At 48.2% G+C, this 23,536-nt stretch overlaps 1 protein-coding gene across 1 annotated transcript; it reads right to left on the reverse strand.

Annotated features, from left to right (window-relative positions):
* Positions 1 to 3,395: 3,395 nt before the first annotated feature.
* On the reverse strand, positions 3,396 to 21,314 carry BMP3 (bone morphogenetic protein 3; the record flags this gene model as incomplete). The annotated part of the gene is made up of 3 exons (XM_082482553.1): positions 3,396 to 3,719; positions 10,038 to 10,948; positions 21,005 to 21,314. The coding sequence occupies 3 exons, from the start codon at positions 21,312 to 21,314 to the stop codon at positions 3,528 to 3,530; spliced, it is 1,413 nt and encodes a 470-aa protein (XP_082338679.1). The 3' UTR covers positions 3,396 to 3,527.
* Between the last annotated feature and the right edge of the window lie 2,222 nt (positions 21,315 to 23,536).

Below are 23,536 nucleotides of genomic sequence, written 5' to 3' on the forward strand. Positions count from 1 at the left end.
ACATTTTGCTCGAAAGACTGTACTTATTCTACATGATATGGTTCATGACAAAGTGTGGCTGTATCCCAGTGAAAATCAAGCGTGACATATTCATGCTCGTTTTTGGCTGATGCTTTCAAGGCCACTTCGAGTGTGTCTCACCACAGCTCTGGGAACCGTTGCCTATAGCCTTTAACTTGGCTTCGATCCCAAAGAGTGACTCAAAGCACCGCTGCCCTAGGACACATCTATACTTGAGTTACCGCCTCCGTTCTGGAGTGCAAAAGCTGTGAAGCTCAGCTGCCAACACCCTCTCGTGATGTGGTACCTCTGCTACCATCCAAGGGGCGGTCCAGGGCACATTTTCCTCTGCGGAGCCCCGTTCCTGGCACTGCTTGTGCCAGACACCGTTCGCAGCCCGAGCCGGGCTCGGCTCAGTCCTGACCTTCTGCCCAAGAGCCAGCCACTCCATTTCACCCCCAACAAGCGGGATGCTGGGGCTCAGCTACTCCTCACCTTGTGGGGTCCCCATTCCCCCAGTGTTTTCCTGGGGGATGGACTGCCCTCCTGCGGGGCAGCAGTCTCAGTGGCAGCGGGGTGACCCCCCAGACCTCCCGCAGGGAGTCAGACAGCAGCGAGGTGCTTTCTCCTCCACGCTGTTTGGGAAGGTGCAGTCTGGCGCTGCTCTAAGGAAGGAATGTGCTGTAATCCTTGCACAGGGCGGTGCTGGGAGAAATCCAGCCAGCGAGGGCTACTGAGCAGCTCCCACCTTTCTACTGAGGACAAGAGGCACGCCCCTCAAGAGCCTCAAAAATACTGTGAAGGAACCACTTTTGGCAATAATAGTGCTTCTCATCACCATCCAGCTTGCCTTGAACAAAGAAACAGGACGGATCGGCCCAAAGCTGAGGTTGCCTTGTCAAGCTCTATGAATTCTACTTTGCCAAGAGCTCTCAAACAACTGAGCATTGGATTTAATTTGGTTGTTTGAGTTTGCGTGTGTTTTAACAGGAGCCATTGTTATGCTGAATTGTATAAATGATGGACTTATCTATGCGGCTCTTAAAAAAAGGACACTGTCGGAAACCACTGCACCTGATTTTGCTTGCAGGACCCCGACGTCTACTGAAAATCCGCGCCTGCTTCCAGCTTAGCCAGTGGCATCCCCCACGCGTCCTAATGGTGCTGGGCCCAGGAGCGGAGCGTATCAGTGGAGTAAAAGGCGAGTCCTACGGTACGGGCAGCCTGTGCGCATCACCACTTCTGCCTGTCCTTATGGTGAAGAGAGGCACCCGCACGGCTCCGCGCCAGAGAGAAAGGCTCTTTTTCAATACCGAGACACAGCCGTGAAAAGCTCTCGAAAGCTCTTGTGAAGACTGCCTTGTCTTTCCAGCCAGGAGAAAAGCACTGTTGTCTTCCTCCTGTTTTTATGTCCATCCGATTTGTACACAGAACGTCTCACTTTTCTCCTTCATACGGAGGTGGATCAAATGCCTTTGATGTAAATGGACACAGCTTCACACTTAGTCCTTGGTTTTGATGGCAGTTCTGCTCCTATTTGCTGAAGGTGACACTTGTTCTCTTGAAATGGACTTTTCTCTTCCGGTTCCAGGGAACAGATCCTTCAAGGCAACACACTGCTACAGAGCTCCTGGAATCCTAACATAGAGCAACCAGGTTGGATAGCTGTGCTGATTAGTGTTGCTTAATTAGAGCCAATAAACACGTATCTGGTGGCACTCTGGGAATCTGACTGCAGGGGTACGTTGTTCAAGCAGGGCGAGGGAAGGGCTGCAAGCATAACTTGCACCTGGGACTGATCAGTGGTTCTTTTTTATTTTTATTTATTTATTTTTTTAAACAATTTAAACTCCTGTCAGCTTCCACTGAGTAAGGCTTTGTGCAGGTAAGCAGCGGTTGCTGAAAGGAGCCCCAGGCTACCTGCTCCACCTCCACACCCAGGCACATGCACATAACTCAGGTTGGTAAACACGACGGCACCAGTGACCAAATACAAAAACCAGTGACCGAGCCCTTAAACTGACCTTGAATAGCTATGAAGCTGCCAAAAGGCAGGCACACAGGAAAACTGTTCTCACCTTCAATACCCTGAGGTATTGCTGACTCCAAAGTAGAGAACTTAACTCTCGTGATTATGGGGAATTAATTTATTCCCTACGAATACACAGACTGTCAGTTATGTAGGTAACTTCGGGAAAAGCTTGTTGGACGTTGACTCTTAGCGCAAGCTAAAACATCGCTCTCACCAGCTGAAAGTGCTTTAAAAAGCATCATCCTCTATAGATTGTGCTGCTGGAAATGGAACTAGAGTTCTGTCTAAATGTCCACTCCTGTGAACATTTACTCGGTAGCAGAACAAACTTTTTGCAGCTGTGCCTGAAGTTCATTAGATGTTTTCTTTACCGCTTTTAGTTTCTCAAATGAATTTTCTGGTGGATAACATCATTGAAAGAATGTTTTGTGTTTTTATTGTGCAAAACCTGCTATTAAGAAGTCTTAAATTGACAGCATAGGTACAACAAATTTGATTTTCAAAGTAGAAGTGAACTGAGATAAGAAGAAAAAGTCGTCTACTATCTGATTAATGTAACAATCAAAACTCGCCAACCAGAGGCAGTTTTGATCAAATAATCTTAGTGAAGGCCTACAGATAAGAATTACGCACCAAATAATTTCACGTCAGGAATCAACTACCACCATTTCCTCACAGATTATCTGCAACTATATTCTAGAGTACGTGTTGTGAACCAGTCCCTTGGCCGCTTCACTGCGCGTGATACTGTCACACCCTTGGCCTGCCGAGTTTCCACAGTGGCTTGAAAGAAAAGCCTCTGCTTTTGAGATGCCACAACTACTCACGCAGCAATACTGCATTTTGTGTTCTTCTGACTGAGGGCACGGACATCTAATAAGCTGAATTACAAAGAATATGTCAATGAAAATGAATACACACATGCAGTCGCTGCCACGTCATACCGAAGAGATATATGTCTAAGTTGGATTATCTAAGGCTCCTAGGATGTCAGATTTGTTCTTCCTTGCTGCACTACTCCATAACCTAAGGCAGAAAGCTTAGCTTTAAAATGAAGAACAGTATATTTTCCAATATCCCTCCCCGTTAGTCACCATGAGAACGGACACAAAAATTAACAGCTTCTGCTTCTTCCAAAATCTTCTATAAAAATAGATCAGTATGTCCTTCTGGCAGTCTCTAAAATCTTGAAGGGTCTTCTGCAAATTCCTCTTTCATCTCTTGATTTCAAAAGAAACAGTCAGTCCCCACTGCCAAGACTCGTGTCTTGGTCAAATTCGGAGACAAATGAAGTTCATACTCTTCTTTCCTTGGAATTGCTATTCAGAATCCATTCCATTTCCATCCTCTTTGGATGCTTACATTTGTTTCTTTTTTGTCCAAAGGAAATGCATTGGCAGTGCAAACAAAAAGTAGATACCATGAAACACACACCCCCTTCCCCCCGCAAACAGCAAGTGATCACGTCAGCATTGCAAAAGGGTCTCCCGAGATGTTATCTGCATGCACAGGATTCCACTGTCATGTTGGGGTACACCTTAAGAACCACATTTTTATTTTCATCGAAGAATAAGATACTAAGAGAAGACATTTTGTCAGGAACGCAGCAAGGCTCGGGAATGCCCGGGACGACCCCGACGGCTCTCACTATGCTCTGGATGGTGGCATGGTTGGATGGCTTCAAGGCCTGCAAGAGAAAGATACAGCAGAAAAACGTAAGTGCACCCATGTTAGAATGGACCCATATTCTCTACAACCAAACGGGTTTTTTAAGAAAGGCCCCGTGGAGAGCCCGCAGCTGACCAGCTGGAACATCTTGTCTTCTACTCCACCATTTCCAGTCGTCACCGTAGCTGCCCTGAGCCAGCAGAAGGGAATGTGATTCGGGTCTGGTTCCTTTGGCCACTGGATGTGAGTTTCGTTCCAGCACTTTCATCTCGAGCGTCCTGCTGGGGAGAGGACCCAGGACACACCTTCCCGGGAAACCCCCCCGGCAGCACAACTTGCATCAAGGTGCACCTACAGGTCAAGGTGGTCCCTTCTGAGTGAATTGAGTTATACTTGGGCTGCAATTTAGTCATAAAACCTGTTTGTCAGGGAGGGGAGCGTCAGCGTGCTATCAGCAGGCTGAGTCATTAGGGCAGAAAGACCCCCACACCTGTAGGCTGGTAAGTTCGACTGGTGGAACGCGAGTGCATCAGGAAAAAAAATAATGGATAAAAGATGTACAGAAAAGAGAACGGAAGTACTTTACGCCACGATGCCAACTGTTCCAGTTTGCTCTCGTGCTAGGTTAGGTTGTTTTGCTCATTCTTCCACGCCAAACCACTTCTCATCTGTAGTATTAAATCATCTGTAACACTGCTGAGTAACTGAGCCCCCAAATCCCGTGTCAGCTGTACCTCATTACGATGACATTTTTCACCAAAGGGCAAATTTACCTGGATTTATACTCATGTGAATAGGAGTGCACTTTGGTTTGGTATGCACAAAACGTTAATCTGACCAGGGAGACAACTGCATTTGTTCACAAAACTAGAATACGTTCATACACTCATAAAAATGAACATATTCATAGAAATGAAAAATTCTAAGTTTTACCTCTGCACCCCCAAACACTTCCAAATCCAAGTATCTGTACGAAAGACAGACGAGCATGAAGAATGTACAAGATGCCGTTTTTAGCCAAAGAGTTTTGGTTTTGCAAGAGTGAAACTTCATCAATGCTTTTTTGAGCTTTTCTTACACGTAGCGCCTGGGAGCCACGCAGTTCAATATGCTCAGTCAGACGCCACTGAGAAACGTATGGAACAAGATAATTTGTGCCAAACGTGTAATTGGCAATTTTGCTGTCACAAGAGATGCTTTGCTTTTGGAAAAAATCAGTCTTAAGGGTTAGACCTGAGGTGCAAGTCTTAATGACCTCGCCTGCGAAAGGCGCAGGAATAACTGTGAGATTCCGTCTCGTTGTATGGTTTGTGTAGCATCTTACTACATTTAGGAGTAACTGTTTCCAATTCTGCTGCCAACACATATAGATGTCTAATCTGTCCCTGCTTATGGCAACATGGCTCATGACTGCCAGCTGTGTTGTCCTTCCTTCTCATGGACACAGCTGTTCCTTCAATTCCAACAGATATGGATCAGAATGAACTTCTGTATCACCTTGTTGAAACTAGTCTCAAGGGAGAACTGGAACCATTGACACAGAATTGAAAAGGATCCACTGGGGAGAATTCTGCTATTCTTTATGTACATTTTAGACATAGTTTGAATGTTCTTGTCACAAGGAACCTGTTTCTCCTGCAGGAAGACTGAGCAAACAGCAGTGGCAATCCCGCACATCCACTTGCTTCTGTTTATCCTCTGAGAGAGTCAGAATCTTCTCAAGTATACTCAGGATCCACCTCCCTTTTAAACGCAGACATTATACAAAGGCTGATCCTTTTCCCCTGTTGCTGTTTAAGTTTACTATCATAGCTCATCCGATGAATGAGATGCAGGGCTGTGGTGATATTCTGTTTAGAATACAAACGCAAAGCTTGTTGCACCATCCTCTTAACAGCTGTAGGTTTCCCAGCGTGGTTAGAGACATTACTCTCCATCTAGGGAGCTGATCTCAAGAGAGACATTTCTGTTTGTTTTGAATTCAAGAGTAGCTATGCTCCTCAGCAGTAGTCGACAGGGATTTAAAAAATATCTTAGATGAGTATAGAATATAGATTTCTGTATGATTTCTGCCTGCAAACATAAGTGAGAGCTCCGGCAGTATCCACGCTTCTTTCCTCACCCAGCTGCAGTGAAACAGTCTCCAAAAAAGTAACAGGGAGCCAAACACATCTCCTGAGCCTGCGCATCGGGCGTCAAAAGGTAAAACACCGAGTGAGACCCTATTTCCCATTGCCAGTAGCAGTGGAATTAACAACAGCTCTATGAGTGTGCCGCGTTAAGGTGTCATCGGAAACCGTTCCCTTCAGATACGGAACCTGTACCACTAAAATGCTCAGTTGTACAGAACTGGTTTCGAGTACTGCCTCGGCTGTCAGTGGGAACAGCCCGGATACATTCTGTTATTGTATGATGAAAGAGCTCTCTCTATTTTATGCGGTTATCGTACAGTACAGAACATCCTCCGTACTGACCTGAAGCCCGTCCTGAATACACTGCCCCTGGCCCCGCAGGTGCGCTGTTGATGACCACCTGCTTCGGCACAACTCTGCTCCCGCCGGTGGGAGTTTCGCTGTGACCAGAGGAAAGCCCGAAGGTGAGTGCTTCTCAGAAGACCGAAACGCCCCTGTGGGTACCAAACTGGCATCACGCCCCGTGCAAGGAGGGTGAGTCGGGCTCTTGCCTGCACAGAGCATGGCCACAAAAAGCAGAGGGGGATTTTTCCTTCTGGGATGGGAGAAGCAGGGGCGGCCAAGAGGAGCAGCGGGAGGACAAAACGCCGAGTGGGCTCCGGAGCAGCAGCTCTGCCAATGGGTCTGGCTGCGGTGTGGGCGGCACCTGCGTCCTTGGGAGACTTGCTGCCCCCCGCTGAACTTCATCAGAGATGTGTTACAAGCAGGGCAAACCGTGTAGGTCTGCTCCTAACCTGGGAGAGAGCGTCTGCCTGGTCCGTATGCCGTGTGGCTCTGCGCCAGCCCAACGCCGGTGGGTTTGACAGGGACCAGAACACCTAATTGACATTGCGGAGCTGGTAAGGATGGAAAATTTGGAGGTAGAAACCCGGGGGGGGTGGGGGGCACATCCGCTCTTAATTACCCAAGAGGCTGTCAGCTTCAGGAGCTCGCCCTCAGCAGGGGACACTGCACACCCGCAGCCACAGACCGGTTTGTCATTGCCAGATGGTCACAGCATCGTTTGGCGAACACAGGCTAATCACTAGCATCAGGTATTACGCACGGCTCAAGAACAACACATGGCTCTAGAAAACACTCTGTTCACCTTTTTATATAATTTTGCTTTTCATTCTCTTTCGAAAACAAAGTCATTTTGGTTTTTGTGCTTGAAAAAGCGCACAAAAGGAACAATTTGAATTCCAGCACGGACAGAAGCCTGCCAATTGCTCTCAGGGAGCCAGACCCGGAAGGGGTTTCAGTAACCTGCTCTCTTGACGAAGCACATCGCAGCAAACACTCAGCTTCACAGCATCTGAGTAACTATAATGCTCTACCGCTATAATTCTTCAACCAAGTCTAGAGAGTTTCACACAGAAAAGTCCAGATTAGGTCTTTTAGTAGCAATTTGTAGGAGAAAACTGGGGTCCCGGTTATGTCCTCGCAGGCCAGTGCGACAGGCTTAGCTCATCGCACCTTCCGCTTCCCATGAGCGCAGTCATTTAAACTCTGCGCTTTATTTGCCTACACACCCCTCCCTTGGATTTCTCACCTTTTTTCTCTGTAAGGTTTCTGCAGGGCAGGGAGCACCGCTGGCAGTGAGTACGTTCCTCCCCCAGCAGAGCAGCGGGGTGAAGAGGAGGGAGAAGAACACCCTTTTGGGACCGCCAGACCTGGTAACGACGGTAACGGTTCCCCAATACAGCAAGTCTACTTATTTGAGAAGACGGAGCTAAACCATGACATCTCAGAGGCCGAGGCTACTGTCTGCAGGAAAGCAGCACCCAAATTTGGCAGGAAAACACCCTGGCTCTGCATCTTAGAAAAATCTTTTCATATGCAATGTAATTCCTCAGGGGAATTACCCCAAGACAGACAGCTCACAGACAAAGCTGGATCTCCTCTTTCACCCAAGCGATACCTGTTAATTACCCTTCAGCTGTGTGCACTGTTTGTACCCCCCCGCCATGCTTCAGGGGGTCAAATGTAACTCTGAACTTCAATTAAATTTCATTTTGCCTCTTCAGAGCCACTGGTACTAAACTCATCTCAGGACGTTTTACTTGCAGGAGCATTTGTACGGCTCACTACGTTTCTTTCCAGAGATTTGAAGTTACTCTGGGAATTAAGCCGTGAGGTTATGGAGCACGTTGCGGATTTTCCAGTTGCAGGTGCTAACAAAGGCTCTGTGTAAGGAATAGGAACCTTTTTATTACAGTGCTTCTTTATCACTACCCTACTTTTGGTTTCTGACAGTTTCTTTATCTACATGAAGAGACATTATGCTTTTTCTGCTTCTGTCAGTGTCTCACCTTGACTCTTTAAGAGAGACTTGCTTTCTGTCTTAAATTCGTTATTTCCCACCAGCTCTTGGCTGGATTATATTTCAGTGGGAGCAAGGACAGACAAGTAACAAGGGCTTCTAAACTCACCGCATCCCAAACTGGTTTTGGGAAAGCCTTGTTTGCTCTTGAGCGTGCACATTATTGAATCATCAGAGGTTTGATCCAGACTCTCCTACAGGCAAGGGGGGTTCTTTCCCTGTCTTCAGAAATACAGAGGAACTCGACTGAAACTGTCCTCCAATAGAACCACTGGTCGTCCAATGCGTACTTGAGTCTTTGCTTTCTTTTGTAATACTGATGGTAGCCCAGAGCAGATATCTCATTTTAAGCAAAAAATATTTTAGGGCCTTGGATCGGCTAAGCCAGAGAAACTTTTTTTTTTTTTATTCCTTTTAACTGAAGTACTTTAACTCTTCTGGTTGAAGTATTACGTGCCATTTTCTCCTAAACAAAAATCAGTGCAACACTCTTCTACAGTTGGGATGAAGTTTTTATAAGTAAAGCTGCAACTGGAAACGCTAACCCAGCCTTAAGCAGAGGGATACAGCAGGCATTTTCATAACTTACGTGTCCTTAAAGTTAGAATGGAAGAAGTCCTGGTCTGGCGCTTTTAAAATTTCTAACCTGTACGCTGAATTACTGGTTTGACAGGGCACGGTTCCCATCAACAATATAGCAAGAGGCCCAGTGCAGTGTATTCCAAGGTAATGACTCTATCTCTTCCTGTTCCCTTTCATTTCTTCCTTGGATCCGAAAACTGAAAGCCTGCCATCACGGTTGGAGGTAACCAGGTAAGTCATCTCTGCCTTCAAAGAGAGACTCCCGCCTTCCTCAGCTTGCCTTCTCTGGGTTCCATCCCCGTGGGTACATTTCTACACCCGTCATTTTTCGAAGGGTGACTCCCTCAGGTCCTTAAGCCACTGAAATGCCACATAAATTTCCAAACTAGCTTCTAAGGCTTCACCGTGGCAGGAATAAGGACTCTTGAACGTGACGTGAGACCGAAAGCCCTGCCTTCGCTGACAGTTCCTGTAGGCATTCTGTGCGCACACCCCTCATTTTAGGCCAGCCTCAAATACCGCATCCTACTTTCAGGTTTCGATAGACTCCAGGGGTGTCCATGCTGCTAATAATGACACCGGGTGTTTGATTTTAAGGAACTCAGTTCATCCACCTAAGTCACAGGGTGAGGAGCACATCGTCCTTCTTGCTACTCACATGCAACAGTCTCATAAGACCCAGGATATTTCAAGAGTCACTTGGCCAGGATCCATTGCCTTTGGATCCACTTGGTACACCATAGAAGTGATTCACCTGATTCTTTTGCTTACTCTTAGAGCGTCCCAACTACTCCTAGAGCTCCACGGAGTCTCTCTGTCATTGTGACAGTCATGCCTCACCAGGGACACATTTTTCCTACGTGTGCTGTACTGACAGACCCCAGTGTGGGTCTGGCAGCAGAGACTCCTTCGAGGCATAATGACAACTGTCTAATAACCACTTTTCTGGATCTGGCTTGTATTATATCTATTAAACAGGTTAATAACAAGTTCACACATCATAAGCACTATTTAGGAAACGTTTTACAGCAATTTGGGTTCTGGACCAAAAAGTAATGCCATGCAATATTTTTTTAATTACCTTTACAAGCCTGTCTTTTTACTGGCTGTTCTAACCACTGCTCCTTGCAGCACGAGACAAAGATATTATTTAGTAGATCCGAACACATAACAGGTGACCAGCTGCCTTTTACCGACACAGGAAAGAAAACGCATAGTTTAACAGTCACAGACAGCGCAAAAGCACCAATAAAGACTGTACCTTTGGAATTGGGAACTGGCACTCCCCTGAGCAGTAATAGGCGTCGAAGGATTTAGGGGAAATAATCCACTCGCTCCAGCCGATGTCTGCAAAATCCACCTTGAGGTAGCGCCGGGCGCAATACCTCGGCTCATTCCACTGCTTCCTCCTCGCCTTCTTCAGCGTCTGCTCATCGAACTGCAGAGTCTGGCTCTTCTGGTGGTGATTCTTCCTCTGCTTTTTCTTACTCTTTGCCCTCTCTGCTAACCGCGGCTGGAAGGTTTTGTACGGTTTTCTGTCTACCCATCTCTCATCCTCGCTGTATTGGTACTCGGCTCCTGGAAGCTCATTATTCTGCAACGGCAACAGGACATCTGCGGAGCGTTTTCGCCGCCGCTTCCCGAGGCTGCTCCTCATGTGGTTTTCTGGCCTGGGAAAGACCCTTGCCAGAGGGCGACGGTGCCCTTGCAAACTAGAGACGACGCTCTCTGGCTCGGAAATAGCAGAATCGTTGGCATAAATCAGGATGTAGGGTTCGTAGCGAGAAAGTGCCCTTTTCCAAGGGTGATGGCTGGTCAGATCCATTTTGACACTGATCAGGAGTTCATTGTTTTGTTTTGCTTCATGGAGCAGCTGCGTGATATCCTTGCGCTGCCAGGAAAGGACATCCTGGTAAGCAGTGGAAAGGTTTATTAGGAAGTGGCCCAGGCTCCGAGTCTGGTTCCCAACAGAAGGAAAGGCCCAAACTGAAAGATGTATCTGAATTTCAGGTTTCCTGTGCCCGTGACGAGAACAGCCGCTGGACTGGGAACAGTTTCGCTTAGCCTGCAGCAGATCACCAATATAATAATACACCGAAGCGGACAAGATGTTTTCAGACTCGCTGAGTGACGTCAAGTTGAAAACGTACATCTCCTGGCCTTCAGGGCTCCCTAGAAAAAGAAATACTTAGATAAGAATACGGGCTTATAGAGAAAGGACCGAGCACATTGCTTTCTAGGTTACGCGTTAAATTCACGGGAAACTTCCACACAGTGCTGTGGGAACAGGTTTAGGCCATTATTCAGAAAAATAACCAAGCTGGGAAACTGGTGACCGTAAATCACACACTTTCAGTCTTGTTTCCTCACCATACCTACCTCCATCCAGAAGTACTCACACATTTCCCACTGCTCCTCTGACGTCAGGAAACAAACCAGGTCACAGGAACACAGCTCGATAATAGATGCACTAAAGGGTTTATCATCCACAAACTTGAGCGACACCACAGTAAAGTTCTGCTCTTTTGTTTTTGGTCTTTCTGTAACACTTCCAACCCCCTCCCTCTCAAAATGCACTTAGGTGACTATGGCTGACCTGTCCTGACTAAAGAATGGTCTCTCTTTGTCCAAGACAACTGGGACATCAATGGGACATCAGTGGCACTGAACCGTGCCTTAGCCCAGACCTCACTGAAGCTGGAGAAAGGCTCCCACCAGCTTCACTAAGCACTGGATCATCTGTAAACTTCTATTATTCTCTCAAGCCACAGCCTCAGTTGGAAAGAAAAGATATGCCGCCCTAGCAGTAGAGGCTCAACATGGCAGTGAGGAAGAGGACAAGCCTGGATTCAAACGGGGCATGACCCTCGGTGCTGTCACAGGCTTTCAAGTGTATTGCCAGGCGAGTCGCTGACGCTGATTGCCAAGCTGTCACACGCAAAAAAAAAAAAAAAAAAAAAAAAAGCCAACCTGGTTCCTTCAAAGCTTCCACTCTGCTGCACTGTGATCCGGACCTCGCCTGCAGGGACTTCGGGGCCTGGGTGGCGTTTACTCTTAGCTTGCAAAGATGTCAAAGAGAGTATTAAAGAGGGACCCAAACCCATGTAACATTTGGTACAGCTGCCTATGTGTATTAGGATGCAAAACAGATACGCAAACATAGAAAGCACGACATAGTTCAAAAGTTAAATGAAAAGAGAAACTGAAATCCTGTGTAGCAAAGGATGTTTCCTGCTGATAGTAACGATTCCTCCATTACAAGACGACCAATTTATTGGCCCCTCAAGCAGTCAGTGACCTCTGCATGTGCAACTGGATCTTCATGACTGAGTCCTTCACACAAGCAGGGTTACAGATCGGCACAGAAGGAACTATAAAGTCATTGACAGCAGCCTTACCCACAAAGAAGGGATGTGGCTCTCCTCTCAATAGGTGGGAAGAAGAAACACAAGGATAGAATCACTGCTTAATCATTTTTAAGGCTTGGACATCAGCTCTGGAGAAAGAGACGATTCACCATTTATAATGAGCTAAGGACACACAAGCTGGTCTGACAGCCTTTTGGCTAAGTCAGACACTAATCACAACTGAAGTTTCCCTCTAGAATAATAAAGCCCAGGACTGCTTCAATTACCCTGGGTAAATTTAGTCATTCCGCCTAGGACATTTCATCAATTTTCATGCCAGTCAGAGTTAGAAAGTATTTACTACTATAGCTGAAGGTAGGTGGACAGTACTAGAGCAACCCCAATAACCAAAAGAAAGCCAACCCAAAATGTTTTGGGGTTGGGGGTGGTGGCAAAACACACCTGCTTGCCTCTGTGGAGAGGGAAACAAGCCAAGAACAATCCTCCTCTGTGGCGGGGATGTTACCGCATCGATTAGGAGAGATGTGGGGGACAGCGAGGTTTCCACAGCTGTGAAATTAGAGAAGTCAACCCAACCAGAGGTGCCTTGCACAAACCCAACGATGCCCCCCCCAGCACAGGCCCATCTGTGATGGCCGATCCAAATGTTAAGGTGCTATTGAGAGCTGTGGAACCAGGCTGTATGGAAAACTCAAATATAGTCAAAAAATGGTACGGTCTGCAGCCCCCCAAAGGGCTGGAGACAACCCAACACATTAGGAAAACAAGGGAACACGGAGTCAAATGCTTCTTTGACATCATGGCATGACAAAACCCCCTCTGAAGGCTGAAGAGAAATTATCGTTTACAAAATTTTGCAAGAGTTTTGCTTGTATTTTTTTATTCCAAGCTATGACAAGCATAGAGATGCCCGTGGACCAGGGAAGAACAGCCTCCCCGCTTCCACCCTCAAAGCACTGTAGTAACTCCCCTGCCCAAGCAAGTGGAAAGATTTCCAGTGCTGATCTTTCAGACATTCGACAGCTTTACGTTCTGGGTGACATTCTGTGCTTCCAGCCTGCGACATCCCAACTGCTAACGCCGTTCAGAAAAATGCAGAAAAAGACCGTATCCTCCCTCTGCCTCCCCATCCCTACCCGACAATCTGAGCAGCTGCCTCTTCTCAATGTTTTTTTTCCTCATCAATATTCTAACCGGTACATTAAAAAAGCAAGAATCCGTCTCGCTAGAAAGACAGAACCCTTCTCCCCAATTTATCACATGCATTGCTTCATGAAATTAGGGAAAAAAACCCAACATGCGCTTTTCTCAGTGGCACAGGGCACAAAAAGGCCAAATAATTTAGGCAAGACACCCTCGTTTAGACATTCAGCCCAATCTGACAGCGGATCACACAGGTAAGTTCCCAATAGGTGAAAATTAACATACCTAACCAATCCAATTTCTAGCTATTACTTACGCCTGAGGAACTAGATTTTCTTTGAGTTTGATCCTGCTGTTAATTCCTCAAGCCAAAAAATGGCCGTTTATTACATTTGCACTAAGCACACACGAGGACCTGACCTCTGCTTGGTTTGTAATCACTAATATAACAAGGTTAATATGTAATTTGGCAGAGCGCTATGTCTCAGCAACCAGAATTTATGATGTCTCATGAGTGCCTGTTAAAGAAGTTATTATTTAAATCACTGCTGTGTGTTGAATGACAAGTTTTGGTTTTAAATTTTTAATAAGAATTCCACTTAACAACTATTACCTGTTCTAAACTGGCGTATTGTAGAGGAACACAAACCAAGCCGCTTTTGTTTATAAAGAAACCCTAGATGGCGTCAAACAGACACGGGAGGAATATACAGTTCTGATTAAAAGCAAAACTCAAGAAGCCACTCTTCGTATTTCATGCTGCACCCACGACTGGGGACTTGCAGTAGGTGGTGCTGTTTTCTTACTGAATGAGCTCCAATCTCAAACGCCTCCCAAGAGATTCGGGATCATTCAGCCTGCAAAATCATCTCGAAACCAGTTGCTAGCGGCCAGCACAGAGTTGCTGGTGTCTGGCTCAGAAAAATCCAACTTCGTGACCCACGCTTCTGTCACAACTTCGGAACACCGTGTCAAATACATCCGTCGGTGACAGCGATACCCAACTCTCAGATGTGAGCAGTGCATTCAAATGAGTGTCCCCCAAGAGAGTCACTACCCTTAAAAATGACAGACACACTCAGGAAGACTGAGCTTTAAAATATCTACCAATGCACCTTGTCCTCAGGAAAATTTCATTTAACTCAAGTTAAACTTTGTCCTCAAGCCCAGAGGACAGAGACTGCTGAAAATCTGTCCTTACAACAAACGGAGTTTAAACTATTAGCCAAGGTCGAGGGCATAGTTTAAACTTTTCACCAACATCAGGAGGCATCGAGCAGCAACTAACCACGCATTGTTCTGACGCGGGAAGCTCTCCCTGAGCCTCATCCAGCACGTGCTACTGACACCAGTGATCTTTTACCGACTGATGTGAGCCGAGGCTTTGGTCTTCACCATAACTCCTCCCGTGAGCAGTCTGACTGACTAATCTCCCCCCTCGCTAATCCCAACGAACCCCAAACACAACCCCAAGACCAATCTCTGCAGGGCTTTAATTCCAATACCTTGCCACGTGCAGTAAACGGTATTTCCCAGGACGCTGCTGTCAACGGCTCCACGTTAAAAGGCGGGAGGAGGGGGCCAAACCGCAGGGTGAAGTCCATCAGCCACTGCTCAGAACCAGTGGAAAGAGGCAGACTGACCAAGCCCGGCCAAGGCCTCCGGGCAGTCCGCCCTCTATAACAAGACCTTTAAGATCTCAAAGGCAACAGGATCTCCTGGCAACAAAGCCCTCTATTAGTCTAGAAGGATGAAGTCGGCTTTGCAGGTGAAAGAACATAAAACACAGGTGCAGAAACCTATACCCTAGAAGATCATGGCACCGCAATAACTTTTTTTTCTTACGTTTTCAATGTCAAACAAAACCGGTGAAAACAACATCTTTGCAGCAGCTTTTTTTGTGGTCATTGCCCAGAGGAGACATGGCCTGTTGCAGACATAGCCAAGGACCTGATGCCGAAACAGGACCCTTCAGAGGGATGCTGGACAGACGGCCCCCCTCTGCCCGGGCTGGCTCGCAGGACACCGCAGCGGTGGGAAGGTCGCACCAACGCTGGGTGCAGCCTCCACAGGCGCCCCGCAGCCCGGCGCCCCCCTTACTGCCTGGCAAGACTGCCTGCTGCCTCCCAGCAGCTCTACTCCGTAAACCTCGCGTGTGCTCGCGCGCAGCAGTACACGGTGCTCCTCGGTGCTGTTTCAGCAGCGGTCCCTGGGCTGGCTCACCCGACGCGCCCCCCAGCTCTGCCAGCGGCACGTGTCTGTCCCACCACCGCTGCTTCAGCTACGCCTTTTAGTTCTTTCTTACCTTGAGTGAGTTCTGCAAACTCAGCTTTGCTCTTTTGTAGTGCAAGGCAGGAGGCACAGAAGCCTTCTCAGCAACAAAGCATGCAACAATGAGAAGATTCAAGAGGAAACAAGCGAAGGAAAAATATGTACAACAGAGCTGGCCTAAAGCCGTACTCCATCGCGCAGGCGGTTGTCTCCCAGCACCATGTCGGGCTGTGCCACCACCCACGGCGTGGGCCATCACAGGCGCCACTCACAGCTCAGACCACAAACCCACAGCACCACAGCCCGAGCGCTTCTACCCGCTGATCTCCAGGGTCACAGCTTCCTCACCTTTCTCCAATAACCCATAGCTGCGCGGATGGCATTAAATTACCTTCATTTTACAAAAAAAACAGCAGTAGGTGTGTGGAGACTGACGTCACTGGCGCGAACATGTTCCCGTTACAAGGGGCATTTCCCGCCGTCAACAAGCTGGAACGAGTCCGCTCACATGTGGTGTGTTTACCTTTATAGAGGATGCACTGACGTTTTTATGGACTGCCAAATCTATCCCACGGGTGAAAAAGGATGCAATAACGAGGACTATTTAGTTATATAGTCGTCATTAGCCATCATTTAAATGAGATATTAAAGCAGTGCCCTTGTGCCAGCGCACAGTTAAGAATGTTTCAGTGTTTCCGTTGTAAAACTTGGTTTTCGAGGGTTCGCGGCCCAGCTAAAAAAGTTCACTCAGGGCTGGAAACGGGAACAAGTTCCAGAACAGGAACACAGATTTGGAAGTCAGATTTCTTCCTTTTCCCCCACCTTTGCTCCTACTTGTCCGCTGCTTCCCCCTTAACAATTTGAGCATTTTGCAAAAGAAAAATACAGGATCTAGTTCTCTCTCTTTTTAAAGAGCATGGGACTCGGTGCCAAACTGGATTTACAATTATTTTTTTTTTAGCAAAGCAGGTAAGGTCATAGCAGCTAGTAACTTGATATAAAAAAACGTAAGAAGTCCACCCCTCTGATTAAAGCTATCAGCTACTTAAATAAAGAACTTCAAGAAGCAGAGATGGTGCACGCTCAGGATCTTACATGTGGACATTATGATACGAAAACCACAAATATGCACACTGCACATCGTGAATGTGCTGCACAGTGGGCAAATGATCTCTCTTCTACATATTTTGAGCAGAAAGGCCGCAGCAGGTCTGAAAACTAAACACCGTATCGAACTCGAAGATAGCATGAGCTAAGCCAGCAAGGAGGCTGCATCAATAAAGTACTCGGAGCTGGGAAGGGGAACACGGAAAGTCGACTCTACTCCTTCTCACAGCCATGATGGTTGGACTTGATGATCTTAGAGGTCCCTTCCAACCTCAGCAATTCTATTGGATTCTATGATTATTTCTGCTTCAGCTGGTGGCAGCAGGTCGGCTGCCATGCTCTCACCGTCTCCTGCCCCAACGCTGTTAAAGCTCTCGTTACAAAAGACCCTTAACGTGACTCGGGCTCAAAGAGGCGAGGATTTGGCCCGTACTGGTTTTTACAGGCTGATGGCAGCCGGTGACTCGCTGGTTTCCCTGCGCAGTTCTCCGTTTCCCCTGTCTGCGTGGGCATTTCGTACCACAACAAAGGAAAGAAAGGCGTTTTGAAAAGGAGGAGAACATAGTTCTTCAACCACAAGAATTGGCCTAGGGGCAGGTGTAATACCTAAAATTACTTGAAATTCAGTCAATAAAAAAGAGTTTAAAGTAATTTCTGACTGTATAGCTTTACTATAACATCATTAGAGGGACCCTCCAATTAAAGGAGAGTTTTTTAAATGACTCATTTGCAAGACATGTTCCTTTAGCCATGCTATGATTAAGAGCGCTTTCAAAAGCAAACCGAGAGTCTTGCGTTTGAGGCTTTTATCTTTCTGCTCTCTTTTATTTGTTCCGCGCTGTATCTTTCCTCCAGATCCTGAGCTTCAGAAGCTGCAGGTGAGCACACCTCTCCGGGAAGCGCTGAAGGTAAGCAGATTTCTATCAGTCCGAGGTCTGGTCATTCAGCGGTTTCGCTAACAGGCAGGAGAAGAGAACAGTCGTGTGCAGAAACTGGTGCAGAGACTCGACCACAGGTCAAGACCACGCGCTTGCCAGAACCGTCAAAGCATTCAGCTCTACCTCACGTATCGTCTGACCTTCTTTTCCCAGCTGTCTTTTTTAGAAGCACAAGGGATGGAGAACCCCTCGATGTGGTGGTACCCACAGGAAAAGAACCGGGAAAGGCTCCATCCTATAATTCTTACCAGAGCAGAGCTCACTGTGAGCCCTGGCCCATGCACGACAAGGGCTGCTAGCGCCATCCCAGAAACATCCCATGACGATGACATGGCTGCCACAGAAATCACGGGCTGAACATCCTTTGACGAAGAAATAATCAGAGCAGTTATGTCAATGAGAGGAATGTACTGGAATGTACCAGCCACACTGTGAACGATGCATATCCTTCACTTCACCTTCAACGGATTTGGGGCGTGCGGTTTCTTTAAAGCTTTGTCATGGGCATCAAAGGTTCCTTTTTTTGAGTGACTCACGCTGAACAATTATGTTTTGAGATAATTTAGCAAGATTAACGGAAAACAAATTTTCCTGAGTAGAAGATCACATGAACATTCATCAAAATCAAAGGCCAACCCCCCCCAGCCCAAACAACAAACCACTAACGATCCAGCCTCATCGTGAAATCCAACGCGCGAGAGATTCCCGGGCAGCACAGGATGGAGACTTCAGAGGTGCCCACGCAGGGCTGAAGCTCTCACCTTCTCCCCTCAGAGCGCTGAGCCACACCAAGACAAACTTGCGTTTAGCAGCTGTAGGGTTGCTTCTTCTGATTAATCGCACCTTCCTCCTTTCTTGTTGGCTGTCCGCAGCTGCCATATGCAACACCACTTTGCTTGGACTAGAAACAGGGACGAGTTTCAACAGATCCTAAGAGTTCTCGGTCTCATCACGCAACACCATCTTACAGGGTCTCAAAAAATTTGCATGGTGGGTCACCTGGGAGCTCTGGGAAAGGCCTTCTCCGTGTGCTGCACAAGAGCCAGAAGCCCCCCAGGGGAAAAGAGAGGACAGAAAGGTTTCACAGACACATTTGAGAGCTGCGTTTCAGGAAAGAAACGGCTTCTCTCCTGAAAATATATGATTAAATTGCAAAACGTATGGTTAAACTGCAAATGAAACCACAAAAGATTCCCTTCAAGACCTCTTGCTGCAGATGCAGGAGAAATGCAGGGCAGAGTTTCAGGGATGTTCTGCTCACTGCAGACAAAAAGCAGTCTCCTGACGGGGCTGGCAGTGGGGATGGGGATGGTAAAGTGTGCTGCAGGAGTAACGGCAACACAATTTATTAATTTAACCGAGACAGCCACATTAAGGACAAGGAGAAGCCTGTGGGAGACTGAAATTTGCAGTTGAGGAGTGCAAGCGTCAGAGCAGAGGATCTGGAAACAAACTACCTCGAAAAGGAAATAGTGTGGATGCGCCATGTCTGTCGCAGGGCTGGCCGGGCCGTCGGGCACAAGAAAGAACCAGAAAGCAGAAAAAGCCTTTTTGCTCCCCACACCGCTCCAAAGAACATTTGATCTCAGGGTTTTCTGGAAATGCACTTTTCTGCCATCAAACACCACACAAAACGAGCTGCTGCTGCCTATGGAGAGAGAAAGACAACCGCTAACTGGTTAAATATTTTGCATAAATACTTATAGAAGTGTCAAAAAACTTATAATCACTTCCAATTTATTGCTTTGGCACTTGAACTGTGAAAGCAGTGGAGAAGGAGGAGGAAAGGGATCAGTGAATACTGTGTTTATAGGACTGCTGCCACCCAATGTCAAGTGAAAGTATAAATATAATCATAAAGACCACAGAGATGGGATTTCAACCAAAGGCCTTCTAGGTTTAGAACAATAAATATCTTCAATCAGATATGCTAAAAGGCACAAAAATCACTCTGCTGGGGTTATAACACCCCCCTCCCCCTTTTTTTTTTTTTGAGTCTACCTTTCCCTCTTTCAGTGAGGGAACTGCTTATTTCAGAACAAAGCAATGTACACTAGATTTTATATTGCAAGGAACGGTCATGTTCAACAAGAGAGTTGCTCTGTAGGAGCAGCAGCTGGGGAGCCCCAGCTCACCATCCTCCAAACCCAGGGTTTTTTACGCCTCCAGCCTCTAAAGCCCATCTTGTGGACAGAAATACACGCAGTAACACATGATGGAGAGCATTTGTAGGGCTGAATCCTAAGACACCAAAGCCATTCAATTATCCATGGTATTTGATCTCTGCGCAGAGCTATCCTACAATAGACGTCGTGGCCTTTGAAGAATCAGAAGTAATGACTTGCAAAGAAACCTAAGGGAAGTCTGGCACCCAGCTCCCGGGTTTTCTGGGAGAGGAAGGAATCAGTGCAGGTCACAAACTTCCCGACAACACTCAGCTTTGCTGGGAGATGCTGCTCTGTGAAAAAGCCGCTGGGGTCAATCCAGTAGTGCAATGAAAACCAAGAGATGGGCAAGTCGGGCTGCCCCCACAGTTGTCATGCTAACAGCGAGTTTTTGGGATGCAGTGGATTTGGGAAGCATGTCCCAGCGGGGGTCACGTTTGGGTTGTGGCATTTCCATTTAGCCCCGGTCAGATGCGCAAAAAGCAGAACAGCGGAGTCGGGGGATGCAGTGCCAAGACAATGCCACCTTCCCTTTCTGCTAGGGGAGTTCTTTCGGGATGCTGCCACGTCAAATACACACACACGCACACACCCTTTGTGAAAAATGACTTCACATTTTCATAAATCTACCTGCACACGCCAGTCTGCAATCACAGAGAGATCCAAATGCCACTGTGAAAGATGCTGAGATGCTGTATTTACCATGCACAAATTACACTTTGACCAAAGCCACCTGCCTGTGCCCCAAACCACTGCTACTGTCACCAGTGCCTCTGTATGTGAACTCTGTAGATGGTCCTCAAGGATGGCCACACCGCGTTACGGCTCTACCACACGCAAACCCGCCCCTGGCTTCAGCAGAAGCGACACATGCCAAAGTGGCACTGAAAGGAGCATCCGGAGAGGGTACGTTAATCACTGCACTCCTCTCATGCAGTGCTCAGACACCGCACGGCGCTGAAGGGACGGACCCGCAATTAAAACACGAGAGACAAAATAAACATTATATCCTACAACACACAACCGCTGCTGCAGGAGGCGTTACTTTTCTAACCCTTTTCTACTTTTCCACCCCTTTTCTGACCCCCCTCCCGGGCTGAGCGCCGCCACCGCCATCGGTACCCGCGGGGGCCGTTGGGGACCGCGGGGTCTTCGCTGAACCGGAGCCCCCGTTTGCGGGCACAGCCTCCCCCGGACACCCCTTCCCCTCCCGGCGCCGCCGGTCCCCGCACTCACCCGCCGCCACCGGGCGGAGGCCGCGCACCGTGTTGCCCCGACGGAGCTGCCCCGACGGGTCCCGGGGCCGCGCCGCCGCCCGCCCTCCTCCTCCGCCGCTGTACTGGTCGTAGAGCCGCAGCATGTGCTCCGACACCTCGTCCGCCGCCTCCGGCCGCCGCCGCTCGTCGGGCTCCCGCTCCGGCTCCGTCCGCCGCCCCCCCCGCCGCCGCAGCCCGGCCCAGCCCGCCCGCAGCGCGTCCCCCAGCGCCAGGCACAGGCAGCCCCAGCCCAGGCACAGGCACAGCGCCCAGCGGGTGGCCGCCGCCATACCAGACACCCCCCGCCCCGAACCGGCCGGGTGGGCGATGGAGCCCCCCCCCACCGCACCGGACACCCCCCACCAAAGGGAGGTCGATCCGCGCCCCGGCGGCGGGCGCGGATGGGGCTGCGGTAATGAATCGCGGAGGGGGTTGCCTCTTCGGGAAAAGAGAGAAAAGAAGAGAGAAAAGAAGAGAGAAAAGAAGAGAGAAAAGAAGAGAGAAAAGAAGAGAGAAAAGAAGAGAGAAAAGAAGAGAGAAAAGAAGAGAGAAAAGAAGAGAGAAAAGAAGAGAGAAAAGAAGAGAGAAAAGAAGAGAGAAAAGAAGAGAGAAAAGAAGAGAGAAAAGAAGAGAGAAAAGAAGAGAGAAAAGAAGAGAGAAAAGAAGAGAGAAAAGAAGAGAGAAAAGAAGAGAGAAAAGAAGAGAGAAAAGAAGAGAGAAAAGAAGAGAGAAAAGAAGAGAGAAAAGAAGAGAGAAAAGAAGAGAGAAAAGAAGAGAGAAAAGAAGAGAGAAAAGAAGAGAGAAAAGAAGAGAGAAAAGAAGAGAGAAAAGAAGAGAGAAAAGAAGAGAGAAAAGAGAGAAAAAAAAAAAAAGGGAAAGGCAGTGCAGAGAAAAGCGCCGCGGCACAAACCGCCCGTCCGTCCCGGTGAGAGGCGTTCGCTGCGCTGGAGAGCGGCGGCGGTGCGGAGAGGCTGCGGGTGTGCGGCGTGTGTGTGTGTGTGTGTGTGTGTGCGCCGTGTGAGTGTGAGCCCCGGCTCGGGCTGGTCTCTGCAACCGGCAGCCAATCGCGCCGCCGTCCCGCCCGGCTCCGCGGCGAACGGGAGGCAAAGCGGGGGGGGGAGAACCACCACCAGAAGGGAAGCGCACAGAGAGGCGCACAGAGACACACACAGACACACACGCAGACCTGACTCCAAACCCCATCACTGGCAGCCGCCGTGTCCCTGAAGCAGTCGGGAACAGGGCGGTGGGATGCTCCCCCCCCAAAAGCAGTCACATAACACGATGGCAATAAAACAGAAGTCACGAGTCGAACCGCTCAGCCTTCTCCCCTTGAACGCCTCCGGCTTGGCTGGGCTGGGAGCACAGCCTGCGGCGGGCAGGTGGAAGGGATGCCGACCGGGCATCCCCTCAGAGGGACAGCCATGCTCCCCCCCCTCCTCCGTCACTCCCCAACCGCGCCAGGGCTGGCAGAGGGGTCCCCGGCAGCTCGAGCCCATGCCACGGGAGATACACCATGCCCAGGAGAAAGCAGGACAAGCCCTTTCGGGCACGTAACCCTTCCGCAGGCTGCAAGGGGAATGCCATGCACCAGAGCTCCTCCACCGCGTCGGGGACGGGGCAAGGTGCTCCGTGCTCAGCTGAGAGGACTTCACACACCTCCTGCCTGGGCTGCTTCTCACCGCCAAAAGGACAGACATCTCACCCCCCCGGCCAGTGCCAACGCATGAGACAATGCCCCATCAGATACGCAACCCCATCCCTTCCAAAATACGCTTTGCCACACAAAGGATGCCTCACGTCACACAGCTGCCGCGGGAAACCACAGGAGAAGCCCCCGTGCCTTTTCAGGGTTTATAAATACGTTGGCTCAGGAGAATGACTTTGTTTCTAACCCAAAGAAGGGAAATAAGAAAACTGGCTTGCAGAGTACCATACGGAGCTCAGCACACATTATTTCCACAATGAGGCATTCACGTTTTCAACGGGCTGCAGAAAACGTATCATTATAAAGCACTAAACACAACACTAAAATACATCATGTACCGGAGGGTGAACTCGCCTTTCAAATTCCACTGAATTTGGCATCGGTTACAGATACTGTTATGCAGTTTTAATAAGCCCATCCGTAACAACAAGAGGGAGGTGCCTACCAGCAGGTGGAAGGAAAGAGAAGATTTCTCAAAGCAGAGAAATGATTTTTACATGTTTCTATATTTGAGTGCTCAAGTACGACCCATGGCAGTGTCTCATTTTCAAACAGTTTTGAGGCATCAAATTTGCCAAATACATCTAAAAATACTGTCCCAGTATGTACAAACACACACAATTTCAACATGAACGCTAATAGTAAAGTTACCTATACTTTTCACTACTGTAAGAAACCTGCGTTATTGCAATATAAAAACTGTACAAGTGAACATATATAATTAAAACATTAAGGCGTGATCGAGCTTTTGGACACAAATAATAAAACCAATGCAGATCTCCGCAGGAAGAAAGCAAAATTACC

The sequence above is a fragment of the Vanellus vanellus genome, assembly GCF_965231255.1.
Source record: "Vanellus vanellus genome assembly, chromosome: 4".
Lineage (NCBI taxonomy): Eukaryota > Metazoa > Chordata > Aves > Charadriiformes > Charadriidae > Vanellus > Vanellus vanellus.